This window comes from Rattus rattus, chromosome 1 (genome assembly GCF_011064425.1).
Source record: "Rattus rattus isolate New Zealand chromosome 1, Rrattus_CSIRO_v1, whole genome shotgun sequence".
NCBI lineage: Eukaryota > Metazoa > Chordata > Mammalia > Rodentia > Muridae > Rattus > Rattus rattus.
This window is the reverse complement of record NC_046154.1, coordinates 31,937,504-31,956,087: the sequence shown is the minus strand read 5'-3', so window position 1 is coordinate 31,956,087 and position 18,584 is coordinate 31,937,504. Positions and strand designations below refer to the sequence as shown.

The window sequence follows — 18,584 nt, the reverse complement described above, 5'->3', positions numbered from 1 at the left end:
CTAGAAACAGGGGTTCTACCTTACAGGAAAATGGATTTTCTATTGAAATGTAAGGCCCTGCCTGCACTTACATACATCCACTATCACCTGCAGCCAGTCTCTGACTTCCGAGAGAGGATCTCACTAAGTAGCCTTGCCTCAACCTTGTGCTCTGTCTGCTGCAGCCTCCTGCATGCTGGGACTACAGGAGTCTGGCTTATGCTCTAACTTTTACGATAAATCATAATTGGAGTTTTTAAAGTAAAGCCAAGTTCAATTCTGTAAATGACGAGTGAAGTCTGGACCCTTTGCTCTAAGAGCCTACCCACCTCTCCAAGGGAAAGGGACCGAATGTCTGCCAAGAAGCAGAGGGTAAGGCCCGGCAGAACAGCAGCTGAGGTGGACAGGAAACACAGGCACCTGGACAGGACAGGTTAAAATCTGGGAGCCTGATGGCCTCCCCACTAACTCAAAGTGTAGCTGCAACTACTTTAGCACCACTGAAAGGAATTTAGTTTTCAAAACTTACATTTTTGCCAGCGGTTATTACAAAGAAAAAAGTGTGCCCGTACGCTGACCTCTGGTGGGGAAGAGCGGGGGCACACCACATCACGATGCCTCCAGGGTTCTCATGCGTGGCCCATGAAAACAGTCTGCCGTAACAACGACACTTTCACAGAGGCCAACTGGAAAGGAGCCCTCAGAACCTTCCCTACCACTCTGAACTTCTGAATAGCTCTTCCTTTGGGGAAGTCAAGTGTTATTCACAAACAAACCGATTCACAAGGGGACTTGGTGAGGTAGGTGAGGGCAGGTACCATCACTACAGGGAGACAGGCGGAGAGTGGGAAGAAAATGCCAGAGGTCATAGAACAGATGAACGGCACAGTCTGTGTGAGCATCACCAAGTCTCTGGCATATGCCTTACAGACCTTTCTACTCTCAAAGGTTTAACTAATTTCCTTTTTAAAGATTTATTACATATAAATATTATTCAGACACACCAGAAGAGGGCATCAGATCCCATTACAGATGGTTGTGAGCCACCATGTGGTTGCTGGGATTTGAACTCAGGACCTCTGGAAGAGAAGTCAGTGTTCTTAACCACTGAGCCATCTCTCCAGCCCTTAACTGATTTCTTAATAGTCCTCTTTCAGTTGTGTTCTTTTAAAGCCACATCGGTTACACCTCCGGGCCTGAGTAGAGATTTTTTTTAAAGATTTATTTTATTTATATGAGTATTATGCAGTTGTTTTCAGACACACCGGAAGAGGGCATCGGATTCCATTACAGATGGTTGTGAGCCACCAGGAATTGAACTCAGAACCTCTGGAAGAGCAACCAGTGCTCTTAACCACTGAGCCATCTCTCCAGCCCCAAATTTTTTATTTTTCTAGAAGACAGGGTCTTATATTGCCCAGGCTGACCAGAAACTCAAATATTTGACCAGCATGCCTGGTGCATATAAGTTTATGTTATTTTACTTTTGTATGTGCCCACTGAGGCCAGGAGGGGGTATCAGACCCTATCCCCCCTACCCTGGCACCCCTGGGGTATTAGTGAGCTGCCAATGTGGGTGCTGGGAACTGAATTCTGGTTCTGACAGAACAGTAAGTGCTCTTAACAGTTGAACATCTCTCTCTTGGCCCTAAAAAGGGATTTTTGTATAGTATTTTTTTTTACATACCAATAAGTCAAATGTGATAAATATATTTATATAACAACTTTAGTTAAATATGTAAGAATAGATAGTTTAAGAAAGCAAGAAATATGTAAACTAGAAGTTGTCTAAGTATTAATCCATTCAACCGATTTAAAAAAATATACTTATGAAGCCATGTACTAAAATAAGTCAGAAACTTTTTTTCTTGGTCTGGAGCTTGTGATGTAGACTAGGCTGTTCTCAAAGTCAGAGACTGCCCTGTCTCCTGGCGTGTTTTGATTAAAGGTGTGTACCTGGCTAAAAATAGTTTTCTCATCCAACAGGAACTTCCGGCAAACGCCCTTCTTCCCCAACTATTCTAAAGACTATATTCACCCACAGTAGAGTGACTGTAAACTGCCCGGAAACCTTTTTGTTTAAAGAAAAGAAAAAATTGTGCCCTGGGCTAAAAAGGCACCTGGGAAAGTTTCAGACAAAAGAGTCCTGGAGTTCCTGCTCGCTGTTCTTGGTGGTTGTTTCCCGGCGGGGGCGGGTGCAAGTTTGTGCTTGCAATGCGTGTGCTTTACCACTTGAAGTACACCCCTAGCCTATACTTAGTACACACGTGGGCTTGCAAGGCCCTCATCTCACCAACAAGGAATCATTCCCTGACTGAAAGGAGAGGTGTTTGCACTGAGTCATCACCAGAGATCTAGTGTACCGCTATAAAAACCAAAACTTCCTCTTACTAACTCCTTGGGACCAAACTGGATGTAGTAACCGGGTGGAACCCTTTACACCAAGATTCTTCCTTCTTTCTAACCCACCAGTGTTTCCCCGAGTCTGCACAGGCAAGTCTGACAAGGCCCAGACTGGGATTTTCTAAGGAGAGACCCACCAGTACGCTACAGTATGCCAGGCTTCTACTTAAGGCTAACGACTTCATGTGACCTCCTCACTATAATGCAGAGGTGACTTCTAAGATGTAAATCTGTCAAGGCAGGCACGGCTCTGGCTTTGGGACAAACAGCTAATACACATCTCCATGATAAACCTTTCCTTGACATCTGTGCTAAACAGCCAACAACTGCTCCCTTATCTGTGAACACGGAAAATGCTAATCCGTGGTTTCTAGGATCCCAGCAAAGAAACTGTCTCCCCATTTCCCTTCCCTGCCTGCTCTCACAGCCTCACCAGTCAATGTCTTTATAAATCCCTCCTTTAATAAAGGTAGAGTCACATACACAACAGATTGGAACCATTCCTTCTTTGAGCTGAAGATTATCAAACGGCCAAGTCCAGGAAGTTTTGCTTGTCCCCCCCTCACCCCCAAACAAAGGTCATGAAGATGAGCGCTTTGGGCATGACGTAGCAGACTGATTTCCCTAGCTAGTGTCTGATGCAGCAGGTACAAGTTTCCTAGGATGGCCTCCAACTCAGTATGTAATCAAAGGGAACCTTGAACTCGGATCCTCCTGAGTGCTGGGCTTGGTTACAGGAATGTACACGGCCAAGCCCAGTTTGTGAGGCACTAGGGATTGAACTCAGGGCTTCAACCATGCAAGGCTTCTTCTGCATGAGCTTCATTCCCAGCCACTGATGCGGCCTCTGATACCGACGTGCACACGGAAGAGTAAAACATACAGGGAGGTCTTCTGGGCAATGTGCACATCTCTTTTACTCACAGGACTGTTACTGAAGGTATGGCCTACACCTCCCTGCACCTACTGAAGAGGTGCGCTATGAACTTAAACAAGCCATATGCTATTTCATCGTTGATGTGGCACTGAGGCCAGTCGGTGTCTGGGTGTGTGGAGCCTCCCACGGAAGCTCAGGCACCCAAAAGCTTTCAGAAAAGAAAACTGGATTTCAGACAGCGTCAAACACATTAGTGTAAAAGAATGATATGCCCATCTACCTAGAATAATGGAGACATAAAATAAAATGGAAGATACAGTGATTAAGGGGACCTAGCTATACTTGCAGGGGAAGAAAAGAGCTACTTGAAACACTCTCCTGAATGGCTAACGAGCTTGTCCGATCAGGGCACTGACATTCAGTGAGCACTTGGCGGGTGAAGGAAGGTGTGAGCGCAGAAGGTAGGTTAGAAAGCAAGGGATGTAACTAGAAGAATGCAGAGAGAAATGACTTAGCTAACGGCTACATGGGATCACACGCCGACTCATTTCACAGTGCGTTTTTACTTACTCTAAAAAAATCTTCTGGTTTGCAAGTCCCTAAAACCTTCCCAATTCCCCCCCTCTCAGTGGAGAATGGAGTACAGCGAGGGAAGTGAAGTGCACGGAGCCTCAACGATTTGACATTTAAAAATTCTAGAAAGGATAGTTTCTCTTTTCATTTCTCACAGGAAAGAAGAATTCCTTAGCAAGCAAAGTAGGAGTGTAGAAATATAATGGACAGATTTTATCTTCTTTAGGGAATAATATATCTTTTTCATATATTTAAAGGAATTAATGTGCCAATATAAAGGGAGACTGAACTACTAAAAAAACTTCAGTGATTTTATATACTCGAAATTAATATTCTATAATCACACTTTTATTGCTTTTCAATTAGTTCATGTTACTACTTAACTTTTGTATACTTGGAGGTAAGCTCTCACTATGAGGCCCTGGATGACCTGGACCTCACTAAGTAGCCAAGGCTGGCCTGGAATTTGCAGAGGTCAGCCTGCCTCTGCTTGAGTACTGCTATTAAAGCCATGCACTTCGGGCCTTCTGAGGTCAATTTTAATCAGCTGAAATGCTTTTATCATTCTGTCTTTGTTCTTCCCAGACACCTACACTCTTTTTTCTTCACTGATACTCAAGGTTGAACCAACTTTGAAACTCTTCTAGGGGAGTTCAGGGTAGCAAATCTTCCAAATACTATGGAAGGAAAATCTCACTTGGGAATCAATTATCAATAACGTATATCCTTTTCTATTTGTCTTCCCGACTATAAAAATGAATCACAATCTTGAGCAATGTACCTCAAGCTAACAAAAGAAACCAAAGATCATTTATTTGACAACATCCTCCAAGATGGAATCAGGTAAAATAAAGCCAATTTGTTAATGTTTGTTTGCTATCAAATGGAGGAGGAAAATGAACCTAGCTTACAGAGGAGCCCTCCCTCCTATCCACATGTAGAAACCCACCTAGGGACTGTCTTTAATGCCCATTATATAAAGTACTAAATATTCTAAAGTAGAAAATCAGGTTAACGGTTTATTGGTAAAAATCCAAACTCTATAGAATTAGTAGTTTGGTTGATATATTAACATACTATCTCAATTTCTGCTAATATCACAAAGAAAGAGAAAAGCTAGATATATTTATAAAAATAAAATACCTTAAATCTAACATCTGGGCAAAATGCAAAAGTTGCACACGAATTGCCAATAAATATGAACATCACTATAGAAAAATTAATCTTAAAAATAAGCTAATAATTTCTATTAAGACCTTATAAAAATGAAAAAGTTTAATGTGCAAACAGACACAGCTCACCCCAGATAACCAGTGTAATTTTATTGACATTCTTACGTTACACTGCAGACAAGGTTACTGAGGGGTGGTGGTTTCTGTGTTTTTAGCATAGTTATCATCTGGAGGAATGGTCACTAAATTCACAAGAGGAATTGGTTAAGTTGACCATTTAGTTGTAAGAAAAGGCTGCTAGCTTCCCAACAGATGACTGAGTTCCTAGTGGGCTTGAATGGTCTCACTTTGCTTATTCTCACAGCCCACATTTACACGTTTTCCTCCCTAGGGCTAGGGACGAAATCAGGGCCTTGTATTCGCTAAGTACTCTTCCAATGAGTAGTTATATATCCTTAGACTATGATCTATTGAAAAATAATCGACCATGCCCTCTTCCTGTCATTTTCTACAGTCCTTCTGACCTAAAAAAGCAGGAATCATGTAAAATAGTCATTACTGTCTAAAACCCAACAGTTCCCTAAGGACTGAGCTCTCATGTTGCTTGCTCTCTTGAACTGGTCTCAGTGACGCAGCTCTTCCCTTGTGTGTACTGTCCTTAACGTTGAGTCAGAAGGAAAGGTTAGGTCAGGAGGTAACTCGTGCTGAAAACGGAAAAGCTCCTCATAATATAGTTCCTGCCACGGTACCTTTGCCACAGGGCACTTACTACTATATCTGCTATCTTATATATATTATAAATACTTTAAACATAGCTGAGAATTAAAAATTATATTTTCAAATTTACAAAATCGATTTGGTGAGCATTAACTGAGAGACATGTTACTACACACAAGTCCCTTGGTTTTCCAGACCAAATTCAGGACAAACAAATGACACTATTTATATGAAACTGGCATACTCTTGGTATTCTAAATTATCATAAAAATTTTTAGCTTTACGTTGTTTGAAAAGTAAAAATCTACAGCACCATCTTCAGAAAAGGCACTTTCTAAGAACCACCTTGCTTTAAAAAATGACTTAAAACCCAGTGTCTAACCGGAAAATCTCTTTACTGAGACTCTAATGGAAAACAGTAGCAGATTCTGGTGACCTTAGACATAGATTTCAAACAAGAAAGGGGCCCACTGGCTGGCTGGGTGACTCGAGAAGATCCTAATTTGTCATCAGTTCGCTACCTGTAACTTTAACATGGTCGGTCTTCTACCGGGAACTGAACCCACCACACTGATGTTCGCCATCCTTTTATTCAAGCTAATGTCGTTAACTTCTGTGCTTTGAGAACAAAAGATTCTGAAGAAAACTCTAGGCACTCCTTTGGAGGGGTGAGGTAAATTTCATCTGGCCATGGATAATATCAACAGAAGCCTTTATTCATTTTAAAGTTGCTGACTTATGGGGTTGGGGATTTAGCTCAGTGGTAGAGCGCTTGCCTAGCAAGCGCAAGGCCCTGAGTTCGGTCCCCAGCTCCGAAAAAAAGAAACATGAAAAAGAAGAAGAAAAAAAAAAGTTGCTGACTTATAGGGAGAATTAGAAACATAAAATGTGCCGTTATTATAATCCTTTTTCTCTCGCGATGTATTTTATTTATCGCTATCTAATCGCTATCGCCTGGGTCTCAGCCTCGGCTTAATTAATCACAGCATCACATTCAACGTTGCCAATATGTTTTAGAGACGATTCTCTTTCTGATTTGTCTGGTGTTTTTGTTTTTTTTGGGAGCAGGGGGTTTGGCAGTCGGGGACACAGTATTCCTATGTATCCTGTCTGTCTCTGAGGAACTCACACAACTTGAAAGGGACGGGTAAGCAACATGGAACCGCTGAGAGTGCCTACGGGAGGAGGAACACAGGACGTCTGTGTTTTAGCCATGGCCTCCTGTTGCTGAGGCTGGCTTTGAATTCCTGATGCTCCTGAGGGTTGGGGTTGCACCTTATACTCAGCTTAATTGAACATAGAACTCAGTTTAATGACAGCCAGTGAAAATTATGCAGAGAGGTCAGTTAAACCTCTTGGAGAAACATTACTATGAAGGTTTGAAAGAGAAAGGGAACAAACTATTCTCCCAGTGCCCAAAGTGTCGAGGCCCTTGATTTTCTTGAGAATTAAGCAAGTGAAAAGCCCCACCACGTGTTATGATATACATCTCCCTGGGCTTCGCTTCTATGGCTGCTCTCCAAGTGCTCATGCTGCCTGTGACTGAGATCTGGAAGCTATTCTTATTGAAGAGCAGCTGGTTTCTTATTCAAGACACACGTCAAGCTCGCCACCCTAAGCCCCACAAGATACTGTGAAAGTCACTACTGGGCTATGGGAACCAGAGAGGGCCTGGCTTGGACAAGTCCTTGGGTCTTTTGAAGGTGAGGAGTGTCTTCAACCAAATGCCTTCCCAAACACACAGAACATTCTTACTGGGGTCCCTTCTAGATTCTCTTTAGGAACAAAAATAAACTAATAGGTCATTTACTATGTATTTCCAGACTATTTTTCCTGGAAAATGTGTTAGAAGATAATTATTAATAAAACAAAAGGTTTCCATATTTCTGTGGAAATGTGCCAGAACCTAGAACTGAGAAGACTTTAGTGCCCTCACGTGGACTATCAATGTAAAAGAAAACTACGTTTCTAAAGCAAAGGCATTCTGTCACTGAACTGGAATCAGCACCGTTTCAAGTACTTGTTATTCGTTACCTTCATATTTCATGTCCCTAGACTTATCTGAGAAACAAAAAGTGTCTGACACTAGCCTGGCATCTTGCTTATCTCCTTACTAGTGCAGTAAATGTCAGACCTGCATTAATAAATATAGCAGCCACAGAATTATTAATATACGGTCTCAGTGCCAGGGCTTAGATACCGGAATACAGACATGTAACACACACACTCTACACACACATTTGCCATCAAGAATATACATTAAACTCGCAACTCTTCACGTGAGAATCAATTTCTACAAGTTGCTCAGATTGACGTTTCAGTCACTCTTCTAAGCCATGCCTTTTATAAAAAAACAAAACAAACAACGAAAACAAACCCCGACAACATCCGTGAGCTGGGAGCAAGAATGTGGCAGAAGAGAAACATTACTATGGCTTCATGATGTTTAAACTGAAAGGAACTTAGGAAAAAGATTAGGAATTCTACCCAGAAATGGAAAAATATATTTCCATTCAATTTCAAGAAGTATTTCTATAGGCCTTTTTATCTTAAAATCCTAAGCACAAACTTTGTTGGCATTGCTTGGTATACCAATTTATTAGTAGGCAAAATAGAAACACACTATACATAGTCTTTATGTATAGTTAATTATCTTAAACTAGCAAGACAATAATGTAAATGCATTCTAAAAAAGTAGCCATTTAAAAGATAGAACCTTATTTTAGAAAAAAAAATTCTTCTTTAAAAAACCCTTTCAAATAAGAGCTAAAGTAAGGGTTTCACTCTGGCATGTGTGAGATCAAAGGTCAGGAAAGGAACAGGGTGCCCATGCCACTCCCCAAAGCTCCTCTTGTGAACATGTGCAGGGGCCAAAGAAGGTGTTCTAGTTATACTAAGCAAACACAATCCAGTCAGACTTTTGATAGGGAGGCTATCCCATTCTATTTTCTTGGCTATGTTCCCCAACAGCCAGGCATGATGGTAGGAGTGCAGTGGTCCTAACTACCAGGGAGGTTGAGAATACTTCTGGAGCCCAGGGGTTGCAGGCCAGCATGGGCAATAGAGAGAGACTCTGTCTCCAAAGCAAACAAGCAAACAAACCAACCCCAAATATGTTAGAAGGAGATTTCTTTTGCTAGGGTTGAGATGGGAATATTTTGGAAGGAAAAAAACTGTATAAAGTACATAAATATCCTTTGTAAAGTGCTTTGAAACAGTATTGAGAATTGCATTTTAGTTACTTCAAAGCAATGAACATATAAAATACAGTACTTTCTTTAGTGTTCTGGCAAAGGGACAGAAGAATTCATGCCTGTAGGACATGGGCTCAGATTTTAGATTCAAAATACAGTAAATTGGCATAAACGTGGACTAACAGTAAGAGAGCAAACTAAGACCTAAATGCGTGCCTGCTCATAGCAGATGGAGTTCTGAGAGGCTGACAGCGCCCACCACAAACATCTGTAGTGCTTGTCCGCAGAGCCAGTGTGGGGACAAGAACAGAGAAGATTCACACACAATTGTCATGAGTTACAAACTGCAGAGTTCCCGAACCTGACGTTACGGAGAAACTAAGCTTTGATAGCTTAAAGTTAGTTACTAAAGTTACTGATTAAAGAAGTGAAGAAAACTAAGTTTTTAAAGAGTTTTCACTGTATTTCAGAAATTTTACTAATTTTAAATGATCAAAGTATTAATTTCCTTCATCATTGCCATCTTACTTTTAAAGAGAAAGTTACACTGGTAAAAAGATAGAAAAAAAAACCATCCAGTATTTGACTCCTTTTAGTCAAAGAAGCACAGTTCTTCAACAAGTAAGATATATTTTCAGATAATTTAAAAATATTTAAATCTTAAGCTGTTCACTGTTATTTTTAAACACAGAGGTTCAACTACGTCTCTGATCTCTTATCTGAGGCTCCTTTAATGGGTTTAACTCCTTTGGCTACAACTGTTTTAAGGAATTGCTTTAAAACTGAATTTATGAAACTAAGGAAACTCCTTCTGAAATTAAGGCTGTATTAGTTTGCCCCCTTTAAATGACAGATGTCTGTTCTTCCTGCTATCCATGGTGAGGACGACAGACACGACTTTCCTGTAAAACTGCTTATTGCACTAAAAGAGAGCAAAAACTGTCTCAGTTCTTAAATATGATTCTAGTTCTATAAAAAGTGTAGCCAATACAGTTTATAATTATTAAAGCACTATTCTAATGAATATAAAGGCAAAGGGAGCTATACTTCAACATATATATATATGTGTATACGTACATACATATATATATGAATGAAATCACATTAAGGTATGAGGACAGTAAGTAAACTAGCAAAAACAAAACACAAACAACCCCAATTCCTTCCTTTTTCCATCCTACAGAGTTTCAGATTTCTAAAATCTTTCCCTTTATAAAAGCTTGAAGGGATTTCCAGGTATAACTCATACAACAGAAGGCTTTGGAACATTTGCTCTGGTCAGAAAGGTCTGATAAGGTTTCGTACGTGCAGTGGCTTTACAAACTCACTACAGGAAGAACCCCAGGTCGCCACTATGCTGAACACAGTGCACATGGGGCTAAGTCCAGAGCAGGAAGGAGCAGACGCTCACAAACATGGTGTCGGGAGTGGAGGACTCCTGGGTGTGAGACAGGAGCTAGGAGTAGGGTACATAAAACCAGAGGTCTAGTTTGCTAAGCCTTCCTTCAAACGAGCCATATGCATGAACATACGAATGTCATTTGTAGCTACAGGGACAAAAGAACAGATGCTGAAGGCAAGGGAGGTAGTAGGAAGGACACAAGGAAAGACAGTTCCCCAGGGGAATGAATGATAGAACACACACAGGTACATATCCGTGATCTAGATACATACGCACATGAAGTAACGTGTGGGTAATGAAAATACACACTCCTTTACAAGAATAGATGCACATTGCTTTTTTTTGCACGTAAGTGAGCAATCATTATTTGTGTAAGTGTGTGTTTTTAAACCATCATTTACTTTTTCTTTACTTTTTTTGCAGAGACGGTTGTGCCGCTAAGCAACTTGAGGTAAAGGTATTAATGGGGTTAGACTGTAAGAAGTGAGAACGAACAACCGTGATGCTTCTTCTACAGGAGACTGCAAAAAAGCAGCGGGCTGGCTCCCTGGTATACAATAGTGCTGTGTTCTTTGACAGAGTAAACAATTTTCCTCGGATCAACGTAAGGTCCAGACCCCTACATAGTATTGGCTTCTGTGCGGCTGGAGGCCTCCCCAGTGAACTGAGTCCACTGGAAACATACGAGCTCCGGCTCTTCCTCTCGGAGTTCACTTGGACTTGCTAAGCGAAGTACATTGTGCGTAAGGTATCTTGGTGAATCTGGACAGCCTTGGCAAGAGCTTGTGGATCTCGTCCATTGCTCTGTCCTGACACATGGCTTCCTTCAGCACTGTAAGAGATTGGTTAATGAACACACACATTCTGCTCTAAAGTAATGACTCTGAAGAATGCTACATGCTGTAGAAAATTCCAAAAACACTAGAAAATAGAGACTGGCACAGTAAACTTTGCCTCTCATTTAGCTCCAATATGGCCAAGTTTTACTCTCTTTCATTTTCTCAGAATTAGAAACAAATCCCAGACCTCCTATCACTTTGTCTAGTATATATAATATAATATAAAGTGAATAATATCTTCCTTGGGTAATTTGGAGAAGCAACTAAGTTACTAGATCATTCTGGTTTTTTAAAATATTTTATGTGCATGAGTATTTTGCCCGCATGCATCTAAGTTCCATGTGCATTCTTGGTGCCATGGATCCCCTGGAACTGAAGTACAGACGGTTGTGAGCCACTATGGTGGCAGCCAGAGTTCCCAACTGTGGAGCCACTCATTTCCCCAGCCCCAGATCTTTTGATTATTAGTAAGCGCACATAGTATTTTTAGTAGAAAACCGTATTTTGGGCCGTCAATTATCACTGGTTTTTGACACCGTGCACTGGCTGTCTGACAGCCTATGGAACTTTTTTTTAAATTAAATTATTTTATTTATTATAATATTATATTATTTATTCGCATTCCAAATGTTCTTCCCCTTCTTGGTCCCCCAGTGGCACGTATGTACATAAAAAATGGCCCAAGGACACTAGACTATTTGGATTTGGTTTAAGACCCTACTCTTCGTGGTTCCGTATTACCTGTCATGCTCCTTGTCCACCAGATGGTACCTGGCTCTGAACGCCACCAGGTGAGCATAGTACGCTGGTGCAGGGATCGACACGGACCTGGTACAGCGCACGTAGGTGTGGCAGAGCTGGTAGGTCAGCAGCTGCAGTTCATCCGCAGTGAAGCAGTTGTCATCCCACAGAACGTGATAGTGAGAAGGACGGCTGGTTCCCTACAGAGGAGAAACGGCACAGTGTGCTGACTCCTTTCTTCCCTTCTTTTTAAGGTTTTTTAATTGGTGACTTGGCGAGATGGCTCACCGGCTAAAGGCGTGTGCTGCACAAGCCTGGTGACCTGAGTTTGATTCCTAGATCCCATGTGAAGAGTTACAGAGAGAGCAGAATCCAGAAGGTTGCTTTCTGACTTCCACACTTGTGCAACGGCATATTAATACACACACACACAGTCGTGGCCCCTTTCATTGGTGTACAGTCACTGTGTACTTGGCACATAAGAGCACGTTCACCTGAGTATGTACCTCACATTGAGCATCCTGCCGTCTGTCCTCTCTTCCCTCCCTGACCTGCCCTCCTGCCTCACTCCACTATTCCTCTGCAGTCTCACCTCTCCTTTCACGTCATCTCTACACCCATGATTACACATGTCCTCATCTCTACACCCATGATTATACATGTCCTCATCAATCTAATGCTTTTTACCTGTTGCTATCACTTTAGTCTATGTGTGTGGGTGTTCTGCCTGCTTTAATGCCTGTGCACCATGTGCCCCCCTAGTGCTTGTGGAGGCCTGAAGAGAGCACTGGATCCCTGAAGAGAGCACTGGATCCCTGAAGAGAGCACTGGATCCCTGGGAGCTTGAGCTACTACAAACAGGGATGAGCCACCACGTGGTTGCTGGGAATCGAACCTAGGTCCTCTGGAAGAGCAGCCAGTTCTCTTAACCTCTGAGCCCTCTCTCCAAAACCTCTCTCCAAAATCTAGGACTCCTGACCCTCCAGTCTTCACCTCCTAAGTGCTGGGACTACAAGTTTTTGCTACCAGACCCAGCTTATAAGAGAGATCATGGTGCCAAAAGTCATTATGTTAAGCAAAATAAGTCAGATTTGAAAAGATAACACCAGATATTTTCTTTTATATGTGAACTCATTATTTAAGATTATGTATGCATAAATATGCATATATATAAATGTGTATATTTATGTATTTACGTGTGTATATGTAGGTCAAAATCTAGAAAGCAGATAAAAAGGGAGGAAGAGGTCTCAAGGAAGAGAGAAAAGGAGAGGGTAACAGGAAACATGTGAAAGTGTGGGGGAGGCACAACAGGGAAAGGAAGCAGGAGGTTGCTGGGAAGGGAAGGAATGGTAACAAAGCACGTGACACATACACATGAAAATTCGAGAAGAAAACCTATTATTTTGCTGGATTATTTTAATCCCAGCACTGGGAGGTAGAGGCAGGAGGATCTCCGAGTTCCAAGCCAGTCTGGTCTACAAACAGGACAGCCAGGGCTACACAGAGAAACCCTGTTTCAAACAAAACAAAACAAAACAAAATCCTAAGCAAAAAACAAACAAAAAAACTCCTATTTTGTATAGTACAGTATTTCTCTATATAGCCCTGGCTGTCCTGGAACTCACCCTGTAGGCCAGGCCAGCCTCAAACTCAAGAGTTCTGCCTGCCTCTGCCTGCTGAGTGCTGGGACTAAAGGTGTGCGTCACTAATTCTGCTGTTTTCATAAAAATATTTCCCTCGGGCTGGAGAGATGGCTCGGTGGTTAAGAGCACCGGCTGCTCTTCCAAAGGTCCTGAGTTCAAATCCCAGCAACCACATGGTGGCTCATAACCATCTGTAATGAGATCTGATGCCCTCTTCTGGTGTGTCTGAAGACAGAGACAGTGTACTCACATAAATAAAATAAATCTAAATATATATATATATATATATGTATATTTATATATATTTCCCTCTTAAAGTAAGGAAAAGGAAGAAATTCGTTTACTAAAACTTACACATGAAAATAACTAGGAACACAGAAAAGAGTATTATTTACTCTTTGTTTGCTGAGGAGAACTGGGGCTCTCAGTGCAAACCTTCCCCTGGAGCAGACTTACCTGTATTCCGGCATGGCTGCAGAGATAAAAGTCGAATTCATACGGGTGAGTGATGTCTGTATCCACCGTGGTTCCAGCTGGGATGTTGCCGCTTCTTCCCACCTACATTTTTTTTTTTGGCGGGGGAGGGGTGGGGAGTCAAATTTTAATCAACAAGACAAAAACAAGTATCAGAAAGTACATTAAAAATGTTCAAATACATAAACCGACTTCACATTTCACTACTTTGAGCTTGAGATATTACTGAAGTAGCTATTAAGTTCATCCCTTAGTTCTTCGTCTTTTAAAAATTTATTCTTATCATCACTACTATTTGATTTTCCAAGACAGGGATTTGTTGTTTAGCCTTGACTGTCCTAAAACTAGTTCTGTAGACCAGGCTAGCCTTGAACTGAGAGATCCGCCTGCCTCTGCCTCCTGAGTGCTAGGACTAAATGTATATGCTACCATGCCCAGCTTAATTATATCTAGTCTTAAAAAAATCCCAGCCTAATAAATTAGCAACACATACCATATAGAAGCTGTAACCTATTTAAAGAGGAAACTGGATTTTTCATGACAGTTCCAGTTTCTAGATTTATGCTCTAGGGCAGTTAGTCCCAACCTTCCTACTGCTGCAACCCTTTAATACAGTTCCTCATGTTGTGGTAACCCCCAACCAGAAAATTATTTTTGTTGTTATTCATAAACAATTTTGCTACTGCTATGAATTATAGTGTAAATAGCAAATAGCCTTGGAGACAGAGGTTTGCCAAAGTGGTGGTAACCAACAGGTTGAGAACTGCTGCTCTATCTGGGACAAAGTATTTTACCTCTTTGTTTTCTCAGCTATAAAAATCTTCCTTTTTGTTTTCATTTTTGGGAATTGAACCCATGGTCTGAAATGTGCATTACATCTAAACACTCCACTAAGCTCTGTCGCAGCCATTGTTAGCGTTATGTGGAGCATGAGCAGAAGTAAGCACGGATGAGCGGCCTTACTAACTGCAGCTGACCATCGCCATTACAAACTCTGTAGTAGAGCTAGAGTCATGGCTCAGAAGTTAGGAGCACTGGCTGCTCTTCCAGAGGCCCTGGATTCAATTCCTAGCACCCATGTGGCAGCTCACAACTGTCTGTAACTATACACACATGCAGGCAAAATACCAACATACATAAAAAAATGAATCATAGAAAAGAATGCTGTGTAGTTACGTAGCTTGGATTTGAGGACCACTTCTTTTTTTTTTTTTTTGGAGCTGGGGACCAAACCCAGGGCCTTGTGCTTGCTAGGCAAGCGCTCTACCACTGAGCTAAATCCCCAGCCCTGAGGACCACTTCTAATAGTGCTTTCTCTGTAACCATCAAGAGATTACAGCTTCATTTTCATGACAGGGATGATATATATATATTCTATTATATGTAATAATAACTGCATAATTTTTAGGAGGACTAAGTCAGTTAAACCGAAAAAGCACTTAGGTTGAGTATGGAGCTCAGTGTACACAGCCTAGCTAGCACCCATGAGGTCCGTACATGATTTCCAGCAACAGAAAAAGAGGAAGAAGGGAAGAGATAGGAAAGGAAGGAGAGAAGGAACAGGGAGAAAAGGGAGGAAGGGAAGAGGCAGACATTGGAAGCTTGATGGTGGGGAGGGAGCTTGGCTTAGAGCAGTATTACAAGACATAAAATTACCCTTTCTGTTCTATCAGCACAGAACAACCGCGTATGATGTCTCTTCTGAACGACAATGTAGGTTATTCCAGGTTGATAGTCTTTTTCCAAACTGATACAGGCTTCTCGAATTGCCAGGAGCTCATAATATAATACCTAGAGAAGATGCGGCACAAGAACAGAACAAGCCAGTTGTTTCTTTTACAAATTCCAAAGTAAGATAATGATTTAACTTCGTGATTTCCTGTTTTTAAGGACCAATTTCATTTTAAGTTATGCATATGTGTTTGGGTAGGAGTTTGTTTGTGCACGTGCGTGCAGGTGCCCTGGATGCCAGAAGAGGACATCAGAGCTCCTGGAGCTGCGGGTGGCAGGGAGCCACCTAATGTAGGTGCTGGGAACAGAACTCAGTTCCTCTGCAAGAGCCCCAAGCACTCTTAACTGCTAGGCCACCTCTCCAGCCCCACCTCATGACTTCTTAGCATCATGTACTGTACACCTCCATAATGCTTCTGCATGTCATTTAACCACAAGCAGAGCAATGAAGGCTCACATATCCACAGGAAGATTTAAAAAGGAAAATCTACCGAGGCATCAGTTTTGATTTGACAAACTTTTAACTTCAGATGTTTACCTTCAGATCTAGAGATCACATCATAAACTTAGTGTGTGGTATACTTATGGCCTAAATATATTCCAGGCAACCCGCTGAACATCCTCAAACACACATCTTGGGCAAGGAGCTACAAGGTTACAAGGCTGGCGGGGGATTGAATTTTCATTGTACGGCAGCACAGTTGGAAAACCAAAGAAAACAAAGTGGTATCTTGCCCACAAAGAAAAAAAAAAATCCCAGGCAACCAACCTGTCTAAACTGTCCTTCGGAAACACCATCCCGATAAAAGATGATCCGAGTAGGTTTGAATCGGGTTGACTTGTAAAATTGGATGAGCAGTTCCCGGACCATGGAGGCCAAGTCCTGGATGATTTCCTGTCGGGGTCTCTGAACTCTCACTGTGGCACAGTATCTGCTTGGATGGGCATCCATACTGCCTACAACCTAGGTGGGGAAGAGAGGAATTCATCAAAACTAAGCTGTCTTCATATGCTTTACCGAAGCCTGTTCATCATTACTTACTTTGAAAATAACAAAACATAGACAATCCCTCGTAAAGAATAACAACACAAAGACTAGAACAATTAATCAGTATTTTTTTCTTTTTCTATTTTCATGTGTGTGTGGTGTGCATATATACAAATCCATATTTTGTACATATTTGGGACCATGTATAATGCTGTCCTTACATGTGAATGTGTGTGCATGAAAAGGTCAGAGGTTGCACAGCTATAGAAAGAGAAAGCAGGCAAATTACAATACTTATAGATTTAAGGAATAAAGTTAACAGATTTAATAGGTATATTATACCTATTTATAACCCCAAACCAGAATGATCAACCTTGGCCAAAAACTCTCAAACCTGAAGAACAATAATGAAAGTTGGTGACAAGAAAATCGTTAAAGAACTAAAAAGATTAAAGACTATCACTCTCCAAAAGGAAACAAACAAACCAGGGGCTGGAGAAATGGCTGAGCAGTTAAGGTCACTGGCTGCTTATGCTGAGGACCCTGGTTCAGTACCAAGCACCCACATGGTGGCTCACAACTGTTAACTCCAACTTCAAGGGACTCAGTGACCCCTGGTCTCCATGGGACTGCAAAACTCATGTGTGTGTGTGTGTGTGTGTGTGTATAGGGGTATATTGTATGGATGCATCACCTGTCAATTTAAAAACCTATGGCCTATAGGAAAGGGTAGAATAGAAGATGGGACATCTGGGAGGCAGAAAGAATTCTGGGACAGAGCCAGGCTTGGGAGATTCTTGCCCAGGAAGATGTAATGAGATAGATGCATGGTTCCTAAGCATGGATAACCAGCCATGTGGTCAAATATAGATGGGAATGAATGGGTTGGGGGCTGGAGAGATGGCTCAGCAGTTATGAGCACTGACTGCTCTTCCAGAGGTCCTGAGTTCAAATCCCAGGAATCACATGGTGGCTCACAACCATCTGTAATGAGATCCAATGGCTTCTTCTGGTGTGTCTAAGGACAGCTACAGTGTACTTACATAAAATAAATAAAAACTTAAAAGAAAAAGAATAAATGGGTTATCTTTTTTTGCTTCTTTTTTTCGGAGCTGGGGACCGAACCCAGGGCCTTGCGCTTCCTAGGCAAGCGCTCTACCACTGAGCTAAATCCCTGACCCCTAAATGGGTTATCTTAATTTATGATTTTAGTCAGAGCCTAGCTATATAGCCAAAATATTTCCGGGAGCATGGGACTTAGAAAGAAGAACCAAGACAACCTTCTAAATACGTAAAATAAAAATAAAATCTTCAAAGAGAAAAACCAAATTATCTGATCAATAAATGGGCCAATAAAGCGAGCAGACAGGTCTGAAAAGAAACCCAGGACCAGAGAGAGGAGGGTTGGGGAGAGAACGCTTAGCAGGCAAAAGCATGCTGCAGCCCAGGATCTCCAGCCTGAGATTGATCTCTGGGATCCACACAGGGGAATGAGAATCAACTCCTCCAAGTTGTCCTCTCCTCCCCACATGTGCGCTGTAGCACTAATGTGCACCTCTGCCCAGCAGTAAATAAGGAGAAATACTAATGGCCAACAAACACTTGACAAACGGCTCAACATCCTTACCCTTAAGGGAAATGAAAATTAAGGTTCTGTAATTCCATCTCACCCAGGCAAAGTGGCCACTGCCACAAATAAATGACAATAACCCTGGCTATGGTATATGGAGGAGCCTCCTCCACTGCCGGTGGGAATGTGGTGAGCAGTGACAACTGAAAGCAGTGGACAGGGTTCTCGAAACGCCAAGAACGGGCCTACCACATGACTTAGTTCTACCTCGCTAGGGC

General features: G+C 41.8%; 1 protein-coding gene across 1 annotated transcript in view; it reads right to left on the bottom strand.

Moving 5' to 3' along the window:
• Nucleotides 1-10,513: 10,513 nt before the first annotated feature.
• LOC116896626 (protein argonaute-3) overlaps nucleotides 10,514-18,584 on the bottom strand; it is a 68,993-nt gene continuing 60,922 nt past the window's right edge. Inside the window, exons 15-19 of the mRNA XM_032897913.1 lie at nucleotides 16,518-16,712; nucleotides 15,674-15,808; nucleotides 14,000-14,101; nucleotides 11,898-12,097; nucleotides 10,514-11,149 (exon numbers count right to left, since the gene is read on the bottom strand). Of these exons, the coding sequence (XP_032753804.1) occupies nucleotides 11,041-11,149; nucleotides 11,898-12,097; nucleotides 14,000-14,101; nucleotides 15,674-15,808; nucleotides 16,518-16,712 (741 nt within the window). The 3' untranslated portion in view covers nucleotides 10,514-11,040. The remainder of the gene's footprint in view (nucleotides 11,150-11,897; nucleotides 12,098-13,999; nucleotides 14,102-15,673; nucleotides 15,809-16,517; nucleotides 16,713-18,584) is intronic.